Source organism: Acanthopagrus latus, chromosome 8, assembly GCF_904848185.1.
Source record: "Acanthopagrus latus isolate v.2019 chromosome 8, fAcaLat1.1, whole genome shotgun sequence".
In the NCBI taxonomy this organism is placed as follows: Eukaryota; Metazoa; Chordata; class Actinopteri; order Spariformes; family Sparidae; genus Acanthopagrus; species Acanthopagrus latus.
This window is the reverse complement of record NC_051046.1, coordinates 11110772-11128322: the sequence shown is the minus strand read 5'-3', so window position 1 is coordinate 11128322 and position 17551 is coordinate 11110772. Positions and strand designations below refer to the sequence as shown.

At 40.4% G+C, this 17551-nt stretch overlaps 4 protein-coding genes and 4 non-coding genes across 16 annotated transcripts; 7 read left to right on the top strand and 1 right to left on the bottom strand.

Moving 5' to 3' along the window:
- Positions 1 to 3: 3 nt before the first annotated feature.
- Positions 4 to 2398, top strand: snapc5 (small nuclear RNA activating complex, polypeptide 5). Of its 2 annotated transcripts, none has more exons than XM_037108184.1 (4): positions 4 to 170; positions 662 to 789; positions 894 to 974; positions 1776 to 2398. In XM_037108184.1, exons 2-4 carry the CDS (start codon positions 700 to 702, stop codon positions 1974 to 1976), a joined length of 372 nt encoding a protein of 123 aa, XP_036964079.1. In that variant the 5' UTR covers positions 4 to 170; positions 662 to 699; the 3' UTR covers positions 1977 to 2398. The 2 variants fall into 2 exon arrangements, with proteins under 2 accessions (XP_036964079.1, XP_036964080.1); XM_037108185.1 differs by having other exon boundaries at positions 646 to 789.
- A 229-nt stretch (positions 2399 to 2627) lies between these two features.
- On the top strand, positions 2628 to 8707 carry lctlb (lactase-like b). Of its 5 annotated transcripts, XR_005076645.1 has the most exons (15): positions 2628 to 3893; positions 3987 to 4147; positions 4248 to 4335; positions 4440 to 4549; positions 4633 to 4761; positions 4862 to 4957; positions 5068 to 5122; positions 5205 to 5366; positions 5446 to 5723; positions 5831 to 5957; positions 6557 to 6756; positions 6886 to 6949; positions 7239 to 7312; positions 7792 to 7836; positions 8015 to 8102. XR_005076645.1 is itself a non-coding variant. In XM_037108177.1 (14 exons), exons 1-14 carry the CDS (start codon positions 3767 to 3769, stop codon positions 8128 to 8130), a joined length of 1758 nt encoding a protein of 585 aa, XP_036964072.1. In that variant the 5' UTR covers positions 2628 to 3766; the 3' UTR covers positions 8131 to 8707. The 5 variants fall into 5 exon arrangements, 3 of the variants coding, with proteins under 3 accessions (XP_036964072.1, XP_036964074.1, XP_036964073.1); XR_005076646.1 differs by lacking the exon at positions 8015 to 8102 and having other exon boundaries at positions 6886 to 7012; positions 7792 to 7824; XM_037108177.1 differs by lacking the exon at positions 7239 to 7312 and having other exon boundaries at positions 8015 to 8707.
- zwilch (zwilch kinetochore protein) lies at positions 8198 to 13000 on the bottom strand. Of its 4 annotated transcripts, none has more exons than XM_037108175.1 (18): positions 12790 to 12998; positions 12549 to 12591; positions 12352 to 12444; positions 11983 to 12137; positions 11670 to 11860; positions 11449 to 11528; positions 11219 to 11374; positions 11025 to 11096; positions 10841 to 10934; positions 10692 to 10744; positions 10496 to 10598; positions 10314 to 10393; positions 10066 to 10222; positions 9890 to 9918; positions 9653 to 9789; positions 9464 to 9559; positions 8923 to 9038; positions 8198 to 8814 (listed from the first exon to the last, which is right to left on the bottom strand). In XM_037108175.1, the coding sequence occupies exons 1-18, from the start codon at positions 12837 to 12839 to the stop codon at positions 8726 to 8728; spliced, it is 1794 nt and encodes a 597-aa protein (XP_036964070.1). In that variant the 5' UTR covers positions 12840 to 12998; the 3' UTR covers positions 8198 to 8725. The 4 variants fall into 4 exon arrangements, with proteins under 4 accessions (XP_036964070.1, XP_036964071.1, XP_036964067.1 ...); XM_037108176.1 differs by having other exon boundaries at positions 11983 to 12134; XM_037108172.1 differs by having other exon boundaries at positions 8198 to 9038; positions 12790 to 13000.
- Positions 13001 to 13321: 321 nt separating this feature from the next.
- On the top strand, positions 13322 to 17168 carry rpl4 (ribosomal protein L4). Its single transcript, XM_037108183.1, has 10 exons — positions 13322 to 13477; positions 14368 to 14539; positions 14681 to 14787; positions 15040 to 15178; positions 15472 to 15596; positions 15898 to 16027; positions 16201 to 16357; positions 16564 to 16647; positions 16829 to 16949; positions 17040 to 17168. The coding sequence occupies exons 1-10, from the start codon at positions 13475 to 13477 to the stop codon at positions 17109 to 17111; spliced, it is 1110 nt and encodes a 369-aa protein (XP_036964078.1). The 5' UTR covers positions 13322 to 13474; the 3' UTR covers positions 17112 to 17168.
- Positions 14876 to 14975, top strand: LOC119025188. The gene has a single exon (XR_005076728.1). It is a non-coding gene; the product is annotated as a small nucleolar RNA SNORD16 (small nucleolar RNA).
- LOC119025189 lies at positions 15284 to 15383 on the top strand. The gene has a single exon (XR_005076729.1). It is a non-coding gene; the product is annotated as a small nucleolar RNA SNORD16 (small nucleolar RNA).
- LOC119025184 lies at positions 16414 to 16485 on the top strand. The gene has a single exon (XR_005076725.1). It is a non-coding gene; the product is annotated as a small nucleolar RNA SNORD18 (small nucleolar RNA).
- LOC119025187 lies at positions 16693 to 16759 on the top strand. Its single transcript, XR_005076727.1, has one exon. It is a non-coding gene; the product is annotated as a small nucleolar RNA SNORD18 (small nucleolar RNA).
- Positions 17169 to 17551: the final 383 nt, after the last annotated feature.

Sequence of the window (17551 nt, the reverse complement as noted above, 5' to 3'; positions counted from 1 at the left end):
CCGGATATGACCGCATAACCACAGGACCCAAACTTTAGCTAGTAGCAGTTAACTGTAGCACAACAGCTAATCTGTCAATATTCAAAATAAAAGCTGTAGCAAGCACGTTATTTTGTGTATCACCATTTTCGACGTCGATATGGAGCTGTAGGCAGGCTATATAAACAGAGGTAATAGTCTTAATGTTGGTTTCACTCTTTAATGTGCGGAAATAAACTGTCAATATGGGGTAGCGCTACGTAGCCTAACTGTTTTTTCCGTAGTGAGCAGTAACAACACCATCTTTTTAACTCTTCATTTATCACAATCGGTGAAGAATGATGTTTGATAGAAGCATTACTATAATGCACCATTATATACTTAAGTTTAGCGGACCACAGAGCCGATGAATTGTTATTATTGACAAATGAAATCTACACTGGTGTGACAGGGTGAAACTGCAATAATTCCCCGTCATATTTAACACAGTTGGGACTAGCATACTTGCAAGACTTCACAATGAGTTTAGTGAAGATAGTTGTTGTCCAATATAAGATAAAAGGGTCAAACATTTCGATATCGTGGTTATAAACGTTGCCACTGTCATTGCCTTTGTAATCAACATAACGTCATGCATGATGATGATGATGATGATTAGATGCGCAGATCTCTTCTCTTTCAGCGTTGAGGAATGGTCTGACTGCAGCAGTACCAGTAAAGATGCACAGCCGTCTGCAGGAGTTGAAGAAAGAAGAGGAGACTCTCCTCAAAATCAAAGTCATGTTACAAGACCAGCTGAACAGGCTGAAGGTGAGAGAGAGCAAGAGAAAGAGAGTTCACAATATTCAGTCGGTTGGCATTTCTGTCTACATTTAAGGTGCCTGTGCTTTATATGTGTTTACTCTGTGTTTCAGTTTGAGGAAGGGGCCTTGAAATCTATCATTAATGCCCAAACAGAAGAAGGAGCATCTCAGTGCTTTTCCCCGGAAACTGAGGTAGATCATTTTTCAAATTCTCAGAGGTCACAACGTGTCATATGAAGAAAATCTCAATCATGTTCTCGTTTGTGTTTGTTGGTTAATTACCTCTTTAGTTGGTTTGTGGAAACTGAGGATCAGATCAATACATTACTATACTGTTCTGTGACTGTCTGGCCGGAGATGTCACAGATTGCAGGCCTGCACTACCCAGCTGATTACAACAGCATTAAAACCAGCTTACTCTGAGTAATGGGGTTAAAACAAGATATTGGTTAACATGTTTATAGTATGTTCGATTACTTTACAACCAGTTTACATACCGTGCAACTGAGATAAACAGAATATAGCTAAATAATCAATTATGTTTCTCTGAAAGTTTACAGTGCACATGAAGGCATTAACTAAAACATTGTTGGACTGTTTTTGTATTAATTAATTTGATTCGTCAAACACACAAACACACACACACAGTATATGGTCTTTTTAGGGAAGCTCGTTTTTGTCATTCAGGGGTTCAGAGAAAAATAAATATAGGTGCTTATTAAAAAAAAGTCATAAGACATAATACTGCAGGTACTCCAGCAGTGTATTCCAGTAAGTCATTCACTTCTACACACAAACACACAACAAACACACACACAAACTTGGGCTTTTTTGTATGTTCTTCACTGTAATGAAAATATAACTCCCCAGATTTGAAAGAGCTATGAAAATGGGTTGTATAAAGTGCTGTCTTGCGAAATTCATTTGAAGTTTTTAAGATTTATTTTAAAAGCAGCCCACAGGTACATGTTTATTGTGTCTCAATTGTTACAGGTACATATTAACCTTGATGATGAGGGTGAGATCAATCGAACCAAACTGCTACTGAATGCCGCTGTAGATTGTGATATGGAGGAGGAGGAGGAGGAAGATGAAGAGGAGGAAGACGAAGAGGATGAAGATGATGATAATGAAGACGATGATAATGGGCTGGAGTTTGTGCCTGAAGAGGACGAGGACGATGATGAGTACTGAGGTTCTAAGTGTTTCATGGGGCTGCAACATTTGCACCAATGAGAATAACCACATGTAAACGGACGTCTGTTGATTTGTTCACCTGTTTTGTACTATCACTTAGGAGGTTTAATTTATTTGGATGGAGTGAGTAACAGTTACAGTGTAATGATGTGTGGTGCTAACAGTATCCTCTCCTTTGCCCGATTTAAGGCAAGTCCTCCAGATTTCATGTTAGAATTGAATTCCTGTGTCAAATTTTGTGAGAAATGTCTCACTGAAATGCAGTAAGACAGTATTATTAGGTGCTTTTAGCTTATGACAAATATTGTGCATTCTGAGGATTAGCATTAAAATGTATGGCTGGGCCATATAGAAGAAAGTGTGTATGCAGATGTAAGAAATGATAAACGTAAGCACAAAATAAAATGTTTTGCATAGGGTTCACTTGACTGATTTTTACAATGTACGCTTCTAGTCTTACCCATGCAATACACATGTAATGAATGTTTACTTATGAGCAATATGAAGATAAATCTGTTTTTTGGGGGGGGGGGTTTCTTAATACCTATGTAAAAGTGTCCTAACCTGACCCAGGCAAATGGGTTATGCAGTGCAAACACTTTCCATCCGCAACCCATTCAGCAATTTCTAAACAGCTAAAACAATACAGTGCGCCTCACAATAAGTCCAGCTTTCACACTGACAGCCGGGACAGCTCTGGAGAAGGGTGGTGCTACAACAGGCATTGTACAATAGAGACTGCACCAATAGATATAGACGGCTTTCTACATGGTCCGCTGTTCGAGGAGGGCTCTCATTTACCCAGGCTTCAGCACACACACCTGATGCAAATGAGTTTTTCATAAGGGACACAGGTAATTGGACATCTTATTCAGTACATTGGCTTTGTGAATTTAGTTTTATCTTGCCATGGTTATGGATTCTTTTGGATGGAGTTAGTTATTTGCAGGAGGAATACTAAAACAAAATTGCTTTACGGAGAAAAACATCTGAGGGAAAACAAAGGTAAAAAATAAGTGTTCACAATTGCAGGATCATGAATTTTTTTAGGCTCTTTGATCAAACTTTTATCATATTTTTGATTTAAGACCATCATAGTGCAGTGCCTTCACTTTTGCATTACATGATAAATACTATGTATCTAGCTGATTGCATGCTTGTTAGATCATAGGACTGAAATGTGTCACAATGCTCCTGAAAAGCTGGAATTGAAATTATTTACAAAGAGAAATGTATTTTTTTTCTTAGAGATGTGACCAATTAAATCTGGATATGAACCATGAGAATGTAAGAAATAGTGCTCTTTGCATCCTTATATCAAATTAGGTTCTGAAAGATGCCATATATGCATTTATTCTATATGTGTGTGCACCCACTGTCGTGTGATTGTGCACCGTAAATATATCAACCTCTCTAACATTAACTTTGCTTACAGAGGTAAAACCACAGTTTCTATGGGATGTGTCTGCCTCAGCAAGATGAGCTCACACTCCATTGAGTTTGAAAAGGGGGTATTTGGCTCTACATTATGGATGCGGGACCCCCACGTAGTTCATCGCATTGGATGCTTTCAGACTGTTAACTGACAGTTTATCGTGCTTATATCAAAACAATTTTCTTACTTATACTTTTGGAAAAGACAGATGTAAACGTGTGTGTGTGTGATTAAGTGCTGAATTGCTATTGTGATTTAGTTGTGATGCTGTTTGGTTCTCATCTGTGTGCAGACATCAGTGAGAGACTGGAGTAGAACCGGACAGTGACTGTGCTGCAGGCTCAGGAGTACCATGCTGCCCCGCTGTGCATTCAGTGTGTGCCATGTGCTTGTGTTGGTGCTGTGTCTGTCTTCGGCTGAGGACTTCGACTGGACAAAGAACGACCACGGCTCCTTCTATTATGGCACTTTTCCAGCTGGTAAACACATGATGTTGCATTTTAATAACTGGTGGTATCCCTCCTCAAAAACTGGTCAACTACCTCAGAGCTGAATGGTTGTGTCTCTGCTAGGATTTTCGTGGGGTGCCGGCAGTTCAGCCTATCAGACCGAAGGAGCCTGGGACAAAGATGGAAAAGGACTAAGCATCTGGGACGTGTTCAGTCATAAGAAAGGAAAAATCCAACAAAACGACACTGGGGATTCCTCTTGTGAGGGCTACCACAAAGTCAAGGTGAGGTGATCAGCTGTGGTGTGGCTGAGAGATAAGAGAGAAAATAGGAAGGGGATCAAAATATTTCACTCCTTCATCTGTCTGCATGTGTGTTGTGCAGGATGATGTTTCTTTGATGAAGGAACTGAAGCTTAATCACTATCGCTTCTCCATATCCTGGCCAAGAATCATCCCCACCGGCATAAAGTGTGAGTAACTGCTGCTGATTCAAGCCTTTTGAACCTGAAGTGACATGTATGATTGAATTGAATTGCTAAAGCTGAGGAGTTGTGCACTTTGATACCATTTGCAGCCGATCACATAAATGAAAAAGGAATACAATACTATGACGAGCTCATCAACCTCCTACTGGAGAGCAAGATCACTCCTATTGTTACCCTGTATCACTGGGACCTTCCACAGGTTGGTACACAAAATATCGATAATCCTTGACTTCAGCCTTTACGCTTCTTCTTACTCGGTGACTGTATTCTTTGCTTTTCCAGGTCTTACAAGAGAAATATGGTGGATGGCAGAATATAACCATGGTCAATCATTTCAATGAATTTGCCAACCTGTGCTTCGAGAGATTTGGCAACCGAGTCAAGAACTGGATCACTTTCAACAATCCATGGGTAGGTTTCACATTCACATATGGTACATATACATCTCTGGATGAACATGTATTTACCTGTTACTGATGGTCCCATTATCACACTCCATACTCTGCCTCAGTCTGTGGCAGTTGAAGGATATGAGACAGGTGAGCATGCTCCTGGACTGCGGCTGAGAGGCACAGGGGCCTACAGAGCTGCCCATCACATAATTAAGGTAAGAGAACAAATTTTTATTCAGCTGTCATAAACGCTTTGATTCCACTCCATTCCACTTTTAATTGAAATAATATTCATAACATCTTTTCATCTTTTTTTTTTTTATAGGCCCACGCTAAAGTTTGGCACAGTTATGACACACAGTGGAGGGCAAAACAAAAAGGTAACCAAGGTCAAACATTTGAAAGCAACATATTGACTCATTACCTGTCTTAGTGCTGAGAGGTGCTGTTCTACATCTGCAGGTCTTGTTGGCATTTCTCTGTCTGGAGACTGGGGAGAGCCGGTGGATATCAGCAACCAGAAAGACATCGAAGCAGCTGAGAGATACGTCCAGTTCTACCTGGGCTGGTTTGCTACACCCATCTTTCATGGAGACTACCCTCAAGTGATGAAAGACTTCATTGGTAGGACACATTGTTAACAGTTAATCCTGAAGAAATATAAGGGAGTTAACTAATCACTTACTTGTATCTATGTGCACAGGGAGGAAGAGTGTCCAACAGGGCCTCGGGACGTCTCGCCTGCCAACATTTTCCCCCCAAGAGAAAAGCTACATCAAGGGGACCTGCGATTTCCTCGGCATCGGCCATTTCACCACCCGCTACATCACCCAAAAGAGCAACCCTTCTGGTCGCAGCAGCGGCAGCTACTTCACTGACCGTGACCTGGCTGAGCTGGTAGACCCGCGATGGCCTGATCCTGGGTCTGAGTGGCTCTACTCTGTGCCATGGGGTTTCAGACGTCTACTTAATTTCGTCAAGGTGACCAAACAGACTTGCTGACATTTATGATTTACCTGAAATGAGCACCCGCATTGAAATTACATTAAAAGAACTTGTTGCACATCATATTGTTTTTCCCAATCCAGACTCAGTATGGGAACCCCATAGTTTATGTGACCGAGAATGGAGTCTCCGAGAAGATGTTGTGCACAGAGCTTTGTGATGACTGGAGGATACAGTATTATAAAGACTACATCAATGAGATGCTCAAAGGTGAGCAGCAGTGGTAATATCAGCAAAATGTACCTAAAGGGGCTCTATGTAACAAGTTGTAGCAATTTTCGTTGTTTCAGTGTAGAGCCAATTTTAGATGCTTTGTATACTACTGGCTGGACAAGTAATATGGTACTGCATCACATAATTTCTGCTTCTGTGGTATCAGTTTTGATAAGCTGTTTTTAAACTGTCCCTGATAAGTCTAACAGTGTTTAAAGAGTGCAATGCTAGACCATTGGACAGTTTTTTCAAAAACTGGTGCCCACATTACCCACAATGCAATTTAGCCACAGAGTGCCATCACTGGAGGCGATTCATCAGATGACAAGCAGCTTCCTCTGGAGCCTCAAAAGACTATATAATACAGCTTATATTTTTTCACATATGCAGTAGTACTCCCTAAGACATGTGAACACCCTTTAATGTGTGTTAAATGTAAAAGAAGCACAGTACTTCAGTGAATGAACTCATTTTTCAGCACTGTTCGTAAATGAACTCACATATGAATAAGCACCTGTGTATTTCTAATGTTTGGTAATTAGAAGAAAATACATATTTAAGTCTAATCTGACTCTATTCTCTATGTTGTCACTCAGCTATCAAAGATGGAGCCAATGTGAAGGGCTACACTGCGTGGTCCCTGCTGGACAAATTTGAGTGGGATGAAGGCTACTCTGAGAGGTTCGGCTTGTACTATGTGGACTTCAGGAACAAAAACAAGCCTCGCTATCCCAAAGCCTCTGTTCAGTTTTACAAACGCATCATCAGCTCCAATGGATTTCCCAATCAGAGAGAGGTACAAAGCCCCGCTTCTGCTCCTCCCAAGACAGACTTTTCAGATACTGAATGACTGAATGAAAATAATGAATTAATTAGTTAATGCTTAAAATAATGTCAGTGATGACTGCACTGTAAACTCCCACAGGTTGAGAACTGGAGGAGGAAGGCTGTTGAGACCTGCTCTTCTAGTAACCAGCTACTTGCTGCAGGTCAGTTCGTCAAAACCATCCCTGACCATGTTACCAGTGATCAGATGTGAACAACTAGCTGGGGTAAACAAAAAAAGATTCTGACCTAAATAACAGAAAACATACCTATAGTTTATGAATGACAGTAAATCCAGAATTATAATTTGACTTTATTATGTGTTGCTGTTCTTAAAACACCTCAGAAAACACATGAGCAAATTATTAGTTTAAGAGGAATGATGGAAATATAAAACTCTGAAGATAATCTCTAACAGAATATCTGAGATATCTTCTTTGTTTGCCCCTCCAGCTAGAAGAAAATCCAAGGAACATGCAGAAATGCCAAAGGTTTGGCCAGTGCATGATGAAGTTTAGAACTTGAGGGTATATCTCTTCCATTAATGTCATCTTTTGTTGTTGCTTTGTGGTTGTGTGGTTTTTAAATCTAACAGAATTAAGCCTCTGCCGTTTAACACAAGAGATGTGTGCAACTACGTCATCATTTATCTGGTGTGCTTAAATCTAATTTGCGGCTGAGAACAGCCCTTTTGATTTCACAGCACGGCAGCTTTGACAAAAACTCAGTAAGCATGAGGCTTATCTGTGGACTTGTGCCCACGGGGTATTTCACAAAGCAGGATAACACAGCCAGATAACACGAAACCAGTGAAACTGTCTGTGAGAGAGCTGAATTAAATGTAGAAAACTTCAACACAAGGTTTTAGAAAATGATTCACTGGATTTTTAAAAGTTATCTATGCTGCGAGAACTGCTTTCTGAAATATTCCCCAGTAGCTGCATGCAGTTCTCAAAGGGTTAAAGTGCCGTTAATCAACTCTGAGTACTTTCTCTCTTTTTATTAGAGGAACAGCGGAGTACTGCTGCCAATATTCTAAGACTTATACATGGTAAGGAATCACTCATGCTCACTATAAATCAGACAAAAGATGATTTAATTAGAGGGAAAAATGATTAACCCTTTGAGTGCTGTGCTTGAGCATCATTACCCGCTTCATACGTAGTGTCTGAGCTACGTAACAATGCTAGCAAGTTGTTAATGTGTGTTTATGTATGTGTGCTTTGCAGACCCTCTGACCAGCCACATGGAGATGGTAACTGAGATCGTTGTTCCCACTGTGTGCACGCTCTCTATTTTGCTCAGTGCCATCTTCCTCATGTTCCTGCTGCGGAGGCGGAACTAAAAAGGAGCTCTCGCTGTGTGCACGTTGACATTCACAAGCACCAAAACACAATCACGTACAATTATACTGTAGGTGCCACTTTTCTTTATTGGATCACGTGTGAACATAAATACATTATTCGAACTGAATTTCAAGAAAATTACTGACTTCATCAATTTGATGTGCATACAGTTGCTGTTTAGCCTACAATGATGAACTTAGTACAAGACACTCAAACAGTGTGGATAGTCCTGCAACATTTTTGGATTTTACAATATTGCTGTGGAATATTACCATTGCAAACAACCCCTGTGGTCCACTGTACGTTGTGTTTTCATTTGGTTACAACTGGGAGCTGTTTGGCAAAATTTCTTTTGACCCCTATATTAAACAGAGGTAAAGGAAGCAATTGTGCATCACAGAAAATACTTACAAAGGACTGAAAGTTGTTCTTTTAAAACGTCAGACAAAAATACAGTATATTAATAGCTGATCCTACGGTTGTCTGCTGTCTGGCTAGTTTTTCCTCTATTTAAAAAACATGTTAACTGCTGATGAAAGCATCAAAAATGACAATAAACACATCCTTTGTTGTTCAGTTGTGCTCTGTGTAAGTTCATGCAAAGTTGGCGAGACCGCAGCACACCATGGTGGAGAAAAAGGCCGGATCCTCGCTGCCCCCATTCACCGTGTCATTTGTGTAATCTGAAGTCAGAAAAATGACAGAAGAAAATACCTCTGCTGTAAACTGGGATAGAGGCAACTTGTAACTATATGGCAAGTACTTTATTTGGAGTGGTGCATTATTATCACCTGTGTCAAAGATGACGTGATCAACCAGCGGTCTGTCACTCAGCTGTAAGGATGTCCTGACCTCACGAGCACCGCTGCCACTGGACACCTCAACCCCCCACACTACTGGGTGCTCTCTGTGGAATGCACACAATGATGAGGATGAGACAAAACTGTTTAGGGTTTCAACTAGAGTTGAGCTGAGAGTCCAAACCCCAAAGACCCTTAATTTACTCAGAAATGTCAGAATATGACAAAGAAAAGCAGCAAATCCTTACATTTAAGATGCTGGAACCAAAAAATGTTTAACACTTTTGCTTACAAACTGATAACATTTATCATATTATTAAAATATTTGCAATTAATCATCTCTAGAGTACATGTTGCAGCTCTACCATCCATTACGGACGTCGTACCTTCTGTTTCACCTTTTTGACACTAGCTGAAGCCAATTACTAGCTTGTGCTAAAACATGAATTAAAAAACAAACATTTTGATTTAATTTACAGTTTTCTTTGGTTGTAATGAAGCATTTAGTGGGTGAGCTGCAAAGGGTTCTTACTTCTGGTAGAAATGACTGATGAGCGCAGGTTTAATTTGCAGTTTGAATTCGTGGTTCTCATCATATGGGTATGTCTTGTAGTGCTGCAAACTTGATCTATGAGAAACACATTTTTTTACTTTACTGTCATCTTCAGGAAAGTACATTTTTGCACATCACACATCACTGGAAAAATCAAAAGTGATTTACTGTGTGAGAAGGAAGAGTCGGTCATAGGGCAAACCCAGGAAAGTGCTGCAGGTCAAGATTATTTCCAGCAGATGGTGCAGTTTCCTGAGTCGGATCACTTGCTCCTGCAGATCTATGTCTGTGCTCAGGTAATAACACTACGGATTAAAAAATATCAAAACTCAGAATACTCTAGTTTGATACTCTAATCATTTGAGAGTAGCTGTCATGAAAATTGTTTAAAACAAATATGCTTACCAAGTGGTTTAGCGTTGTCAGTTCTTCACCTGAAGAAAAAAAACAGTTGCAGTTGAATATCAAAGCATAGTTTGTGTTTTAACATATGCAGTAAGGTTTAATATGACTGTGAAGCTTGGAATTGTTTAATAGAAACAGAGTTATACAGATATTCAGAGGTATGAAAAGAAGATTACCAATTAGGTAGTTGATGTAATCCTTTCTCATCTTGTCCAGACCCATCTCTAGCAGCATGTTGACAGGGGTGAGCCCTGTGAGAGACACATGATCGATCTGCTTGTGGTAGGACTGCAGGATGAGCTTGCTAAGGGAGCTGCTGCTGTCTCTGTGGATCTGGAGGAAGTAAAACAAAATATAACTTAACACACAACAAAACTCAATCTTTTCCCAGTGATGAAAACTTTACTGAAACATCTTTTCATACCCAGGGTTTGATGTCACCGTATCTTAGAGCTTCAGTGACCAATTTCAGGCAGTCGCCGATGTCTTGATATGAAATCACACCTTTGATGAAAAGCAATTGCTTTATTGCTGCTTTCTGTTTGTAAAGATTCAAACTAACCAATCAAATTAATCCTAGTTTCCTGAAAAGAGGAATCAACTCACTCTTTCTCATCCGAACCCAAAGCTGCTCCACAAAATCCAAATCGCCTCGTTCCAAGAGAGAGTTGAAAATTGGATCGTCCTTCTCAGACTTCAGCTTTGTGGCCTTAAACAAAAGATGAAGAGGTAAGACAGCTACAACATTCATTCTGAAATGAATGAATCTGTGAAGAAACTCTTGCTTTTAACACCATCATACCTCAGCTGGTTTTGCAGCCTGGTCCTGTGGTGTCTTTGCAGTGTTCTGAAGCTCTGAAAGAAGAGTTTGACAGGAAAGTTACCTTATTTACTTGTCTGCAATAAATCATCGAGATTGAGAAAATGCAGAGATTTTAATCAAGCAGGTACCTTCTAGGAAGGCCTTGGTCAGATTTACAGCTGATGTGCTTTCCAAAGGTTCCATCCATTCAGTCTCACCAGTTCTCAAGCCATCAGCAAGAGTCTAAAATATCATGAAATTTGATAAATGTACATCTTCATCTGTCTATTAATACTCATGGTCACTAATCTCAGATTACTGTGGGACACAAACCTGAAGAAACTCTAGCTCCCTGTACATCTCAAACATCGGGCTCCTCATTTCCCCACAGGCAACTTTGATATTCTGTATGTGAACATTAACAAAATAAAAAAAACTTGTACTTTAAAATTAAACCTTCTATCTATAACTTTAAGCATTTATGGAAGAGAGTGAGTATGTTTTGAGTGTGACACACTGGTGCTTACCAGTGTTGCTGTAGAGGACAGGGGTGGGGTCTCAAGGACACTCTCCACATGGCTCCATTTGAAATCAACCGTCACACTAGTCTGTGACTTAATCAGGGTGTTTTCAACAACAGTGGAGCCTAACAAGAGGAATCTGGCACTGCCTTTAATCGCCATCTGGAAGATGACAGATGTAAGTGAATGACCAACAATTCACATTGACTTACAAGAGAGGATGCGCATTCACTTACCGAGGATGGATGACACCTTCTCCTGTGCTCTTGTTTAAGCTCATCCAAGGTTATGAGAGATTTTTTGTCAACTGTTGAGCCTAATAAAATTTAAGTTGGAATGAAAAAAAATGACGGAAACATGGACATGACAGGAGCATCAGTTATAAACAGATATTACTATACTAAAAATATTTCAAGTGTGGGTTATTCAAAGAAGTGCAAAATAATTTGAGCTATACCTTTGCAGGTAACAGAGTATAATTTGACACCAGACACTTTGTTGCCCATGCAAATTGTTTCAGCTCCAAACCAAGTTGTTCCAGCTGGATCAGACATGTCACACCGCACCCACAGAGGATGTAAGGCTGGGTTGTTCTCCACAGCGGAAACATTTACATTTTGAGATAATGTGTACCAAGACAGCAGCTGCCTGTAAAAAGAGAAAGAAAATGTTACATTTTGTTTGTCAGATTATATACACTACATGTGTTATGCAAGCCTGCAAACACTTGTTTCATTGGGATGAAGCATTAAACTCATTTGCATGATCACCTTGCTTTCATGATTGTGAGCGGCTCTGGTACCAATTCTGTCTGGAGAGCACTGGCATCACCGTCAGCAGTAACATAATCATCATTATCATCAGCTTCATCACCACCAGTGCAGTTTGGTGTTTCATCTTCAGGTTCATGCATTTTGGGAACCTTGTGAAATTAAAACATAAAAACATCCTTCAATGGTGATCTATACTGGGAGGTTTTTCAGAAGAAAAAAAACATAAGCAATTGGCGATTCATCAGAGGAACCATACACAAAGAAACTCCTTACATTTGTGAAATGCAAAACGATGTTCATGTTCTCTTTTACTAAGTTTACACATAACACAGTAATCCTTTCGTAGGCAGCATTTACATTACTCACAGCTTTTTCACAGATGAAGACTGGCTGGTTGCCGCAGTACATATTGAGTATAGGGATTCTGTCTCCATTAGTCTTTAACATTTGGATATCCTCCTGAAACCCAACAGATAACGTATCAACACCACTGCTTTGTTATAACAGATAAGTAAGAAACATCAAACTGCGACATATTTTTACTTTAGCTTCATTGAAATTACCTCAAATGTACACGGATCATTGCGCTCCCCGCCTTGAAGAGCCCTTCCAAACGAGACAGCAAAAATGACACAATAAAAATTAATATTACTTCGACAAGATCAGTATCTAGGGGTTATCGAGTTAATCGAAGAGTGAACATAAGCTAACAGGCTGATAACGCACCCACTGCCTGAAGTTAATTTGATGTTAGCCAAGAAAAGCTAAAGATTAGTGACGTAAAGCATCCGAAACTAAACTCACCGCAGAATATTATAAAACTCCTTCGCGTTAGATATCACCTTAGAGCCCATTGGAGGAATATATAGAACAGCTGTTCTGTCACAGAGCAGAGAATGAGGGGAAAATACAAAAGTTAACTGTTTTTTTTCACACACTACCCCAGCGAAGTTTTGGCTGCTACTGTTGATATTTTGACAGTCGCGCGCTCACTAAGGCGGCGACGTCACGAGGTCGCAGGTCATCGCTTTATCGTTATAAAATTACACATTAGAAATTCATAAACGGGGTCAGGAACGTTTGTTAAAAACGTCACCACAAATAAAATGCAAAATGTAAACAAATTAAATTGTGATTTAAGGAAAAGAATATTACTGAGAAAATAGTTCGGCCATTACGTTCATCATGCGCCAAGATGGCGTAAAGAAATAGTCCCAGAAGTATCAACAAAGTTTACAGTGATTTTGCCAAGCATTGAGAATTGGACTGAATGCCAGCGATATTGTTTACCTAATTATTGTGAATTTTCTCGCGTGTGTTTCTTCTCGGTAAGAAAAACAAACGTGCGAAAAAAAATCTGTCGGCGGAAGTGATATTCGTCGAGGCGGAGGCATAACCCAGTCTGGGTCATTCACCAACTTCCTTTTCACTGTGGCCGCCATACCAGGTGGAGTGTGTTCTCCGGCGTGCCGAAAATAAAATAACGAAAATGGTGAGAAAATATACCCGTATCCTCAGTAACATGCTGTATTATGTATGGGACTTGTGTCGATGTTTGATCTTTACAAATGGGTCGGTACTTTCTGTCTTTGAGACGCTTATTTTCACATTTTATTGAGCAGTGAGTTGTAATGGTCCCGGCTAGCAAAGCTAACACGAGGAGCCATTTTGGACGAATAGCTTCAATGGTTCAACCAGGTTACACGTGTTGAAAGTTCAGTAGTAGATCGCTAGCAAGTTGGTAGCAGATGCCGCTTATTCAGATGACATCGATATTTTCCTAGCTATTGAAAGTAGTCGTGGCGTTCAGGTGTATTGATATTTTTGACAGCGTCAACGCAACTTGCACTGATCGGACAAGTGAAGCTTTTAAACCGGCTTGCTAAGTCGCGTTAGCAGAACAGAGCTAAGCTAAGGCTAACAGCCGCAGATGTCTCAGTGGATTTTTCTTTAGAAATTCGTAACGTAAATATGTAGACTGTGCTGCCTCTTATACAGTTAAACTTGATTTGACGTTACAGCTGCCAGGAGTCACATTAGGCTGGCTTTGACGTTAGATGTTTGTCTGATTGCACATGATCGATGCAATATGTCGTTCAAGTCATGTAATCTTCCAGTAATCAGTAATAATAGAGCCATTGACATTTTAGTGTGCATTTGCCATTTCAAATTCAACATTGTATTTGTTTTTGGCCTTTGTATGGCTGTATTGATAGGACAGCTTCAGAGATGACAGTAAACAGGATGAGAGGGGTTGACACGCAGCTAAGGGCCCTAGGCCTGGACTTGCAGGGAGGAAGAAGCCTCTGCTCTACCAACAGTTAATGGGTGCCCCAACATTATAATGCTGGCAAATTTATTGATTCTCATCTTGCTTTCTAGGCCTGTGCCCGACCCTTGATCTCGGTGTACTCCGAGAAAGGAGAAACTGCAGGCAAGAATGTTGTCATGCCTGCTGTGTTCAAGGCTCCAATTCGCCCTGATGTTGTGAATTTTGTTCACACCAACATGCGCAAGAACAACCGCCAGCCCTATGCAGTCAGCGAACTGGCAGGTGGGTGTATATGTCTGTCCCAAACTTGCATGTTTAAGTTTTGTCATCAGAGCTGAACAGTCTGTAAAGTGGCAATTGAGCGCATGTAATCAAAATCCAGCTTCTTTTGTCAATTGTAATGTGTAATTTTGCTTCTTTTAGGTCACCAGACCAGTGCAGAGTCCTGGGGTACAGGAAGAGCTGTGGCCCGTATCCCTCGTGTGAGGGGTGGTGGTACTCACCGCTCTGGCCAGGGTGCTTTTGGAAATGTATCCTTTTGGACAGAAATCATGCTGTACATTTTTTCTTCCTACTTACTAGACCAAGTACCAAAGCAAACAACAAAATCAAAAGACTTGCAGTGATGGTGTAATTTGCGTCTGACTCTGTGATCAGTGACAGAATGCCTACTGTCATATGCTGGCACAGATGGTTGACGAACAATAGAGTCTGAGCAGGTATTGGGTAGATAACTTTTTGTGCTACTTCAGAAATTGCCAACCTCCTTGACTTTGACCTAGATGTGTCGTGGAGGTCGCATGTTTGCCCCCACCAAAACCTGGCGCCGCTGGCACCGCAGGATCAACACCACCCAGAAGCGCTATGCCATCTGCTCTGCTGTGGCTGCCTCTGCCATTCCTGCTCTTGTCATGTCCAAAGGTACAGCCCAGAAGTCCATGTCAAGTATTATGTTATCTGGAAAATATATTTTTATAATGAAATATTCATATTAACATTTAAAAAGTGCAGCAACAACACTTGACTTGCCATGATGGTGTAATTTGCGTCTGATCCGGTGAACAGTGACAGTTGCCTGCTGTCATTAAGCTGTCACAGGAAATTGATGTGTTCTAAATTCTGAGCAAGCTCTGGTAACAGTGTAGACTTTGACATTCATAAGAACTTTGTGTGTATATGGACAGCTGTTTGACACAGTGGCTCTTGTGTTTTAGGACACCGCATCGAGGAAATCCCTGAGGTCCCACTGGTGGTTGAAGACAAAGTTGAGGGATACAAGAAGACCAAGGAGGCAGTGCTGCTGCTGAAAAAGCTGAAGGCCTGGAATGACATCAAGAAGGTAATCGACATGTTTGGCACTGTACTCCATGATGGATGTAAAACACAGTGAATGCAAAGTTAAAGTGGTCATTTAAGCTTGAAATGTATTTGATGGACTTGATATTCATATTGTATGAACAGAGCAAGAATCTTTTTATTTTTACACACACCCCTTGACTGCAGCACTGGCTGAGTATAGCATGACTGTTAAACTGAACGTGTTACTTTCTGTAGGACTAATTAAACAGGTCATCTGCTTGTGGTAAAAGCATGAGTTTAAGACACTTAATAGCATATTTAAATTAAACTTTCTATTCTAGGTCTACGCATCTCAGCGCATGCGTGCTGGTAAGGGTAAAATGAGGAATCGCAGGCGCATCCAACGCAGAGGACCGTGCATCATCTACAACCAAGATGCTGGTGTCACTAAAGCCTTCAGAAATATCCCAGGTGGGTCATTTGGTTAAATGTGATATTTTGTTAAAGCTTTAGTCAGTCAATGTAGTGATGTAAGCAGAAACACTGCTTTTCTGTAGATGGTATAGTTGTGTATCTGTGCAGGTGTATAATGACTCAATTTAGCGTTTCAATGTTTATTTTAATTGTTGGTCTATATTTTCAAGGCATCACTCTGCAGAACGTGAACAAACTGAACCTCCTGAGGCTTGCCCCTGGTGGTCACGTTGGACGCTTCTGCATCTGGACCGAGAGTGCTTTCCGCAAGTTGGATGAGCTGTACGGCACCTGGCGTAAACCTTCTTCCCTGAAGAAGGGCTACAAGTGAGTGTTAAAGGAGCAGTCGAAGTGTAGGAAAAGTAAAACCAGTGTTGATCGCATTACAGTGATGAGCTTCCACTTCATGGTCCGTGTTTTTGAAATTCTGTGATATCTGACGAAGTTCTGAGTTTGAGCCATAAAGGACTTGTATGTTTGTTTCATTAATGTCGAGCATGAGGAAATGAATTCTTAACGTTGTTTTATTTCAGCCTGCCCATGCACAAGATGACCAACACAGACCTGAGCAGGATCCTGAAGAGCGAGGAGATCCAGAAAGCACTTCATGCACCTAAGTAAGTACCACTAAAAAATTTTTTTAAAAATTAGTTTGAGCCTGTCAACTATGATGATGTTCCACTTCAGGTCCGTGTTTCTGAACCCTGATTATTAGGAAGTCCTGAGCGACACTGATGAAACAAAACTTGCCGTACAGCTGAAATTCAGTGTTAAGGGTGGATTATGTTGTCATTGCAGCAAGAAGATCAGCCGCAGAGTACTGAAGAAGAATCCTCTGAAGAACCTGAGGATAATGCTCAAACTGAACCCCTATGCCAAGACAGCAAGACGTCATGCCATCCTCAAGCATGACCCTAAAGTAAGAGCCTGAACTATTCCTGATGGAAGCAAAAATTGAATGCTGTAATTGTTGACTGTGGCTTTACAACATTGTCTGTTCTCTCCATAGATCAAGGCTAAGATGCTGAAACCCAAGAGAAAGCCTGGAAAGAAGGGAGCACCCGCTAAACCCAAGGCATAAAGTGTCAGTCTTTTATAGACCTGAGTTCAGTTAAATAAATCAGTTGGTTCAAAAGAATGAGTCGACTGGTCATTCCAATTTGGATTCGCAAGACATTATTCCACATAGGCTAACAAAGATTTTAATCTGTCTTCACTATGAGGACTCCAGATGATAAAGCATAAAAATACAGTTATCTGAACAATAGACCTTTTTTGACAGGTCTTAAAAATGTAATGTAATTTGAAACTACTGTATTTTAAAACTATCATTAAGTCAAATTTTTAAGTGTTTTATGGGAAATTTGTGTTTATGCAATAGAACATTTTGAAACAAACCCGACATGGAACCAATGACCTAATCTATCAAAGTGTCAAATTATGGGTAATGTCTTAAAACTGTAAACATTACTTTCATGTAATACTCGAACATTTTGCCTTTGGTTGCAGTCTGTTGATTAC

Excerpts from the sequence above, each read along its gene's own strand:
- snapc5 (XM_037108184.1), top strand. The coding sequence starts at position 700 with ATGCACAGCCGTCTGCAGGAGTTGAAGAAAGAAGAGGAGACTCTCCTC. Across the intron at positions 790-893 it reads ACCAGCTGAACAGGCTGAAG|TTTGAGGAAGGGGCCTTGAA; the intron begins GTGAGAGAGAGC and ends TCTGTGTTTCAG. Across the intron at positions 975-1,775 it reads GCTTTTCCCCGGAAACTGAG|GTACATATTAACCTTGATGA; the intron begins GTAGATCATTTT and ends CAATTGTTACAG.
- lctlb (XM_037108177.1), top strand. The coding sequence starts at position 3,767 with ATGCTGCCCCGCTGTGCATTCAGTGTGTGCCATGTGCTTGTGTTGGTG. Across the intron at positions 4,148-4,247 it reads AGGGCTACCACAAAGTCAAG|GATGATGTTTCTTTGATGAA; the intron begins GTGAGGTGATCA and ends TGTGTTGTGCAG. Across the intron at positions 4,958-5,067 it reads CTGCCCATCACATAATTAAG|GCCCACGCTAAAGTTTGGCA; the intron begins GTAAGAGAACAA and ends TTTTTTTTATAG.
- zwilch (XM_037108172.1), bottom strand. The coding sequence starts at position 12,839 with ATGGGCTCTAAGGTGATATCTAACGCGAAGGAGTTTTATAATATTCTG. Across the intron at positions 12,445-12,548 it reads ATGATCCGTGTACATTTGAG|GAGGATATCCAAATGTTAAA; the intron begins GTAATTTCAATG and ends GTTGGGTTTCAG. Across the intron at positions 9,790-9,889 it reads TGACAACGCTAAACCACTTG|TGTTATTACCTGAGCACAGA; the intron begins GTAAGCATATTT and ends TTTAATCCGTAG.
- rpl4 (XM_037108183.1), top strand. Across the intron at positions 16,358-16,563 it reads TCCCTGAAGAAGGGCTACAA|CCTGCCCATGCACAAGATGA; the intron begins GTGAGTGTTAAA and ends GTTTTATTTCAG. Across the intron at positions 16,950-17,039 it reads TCCTCAAGCATGACCCTAAA|ATCAAGGCTAAGATGCTGAA; the intron begins GTAAGAGCCTGA and ends TTCTCTCCATAG.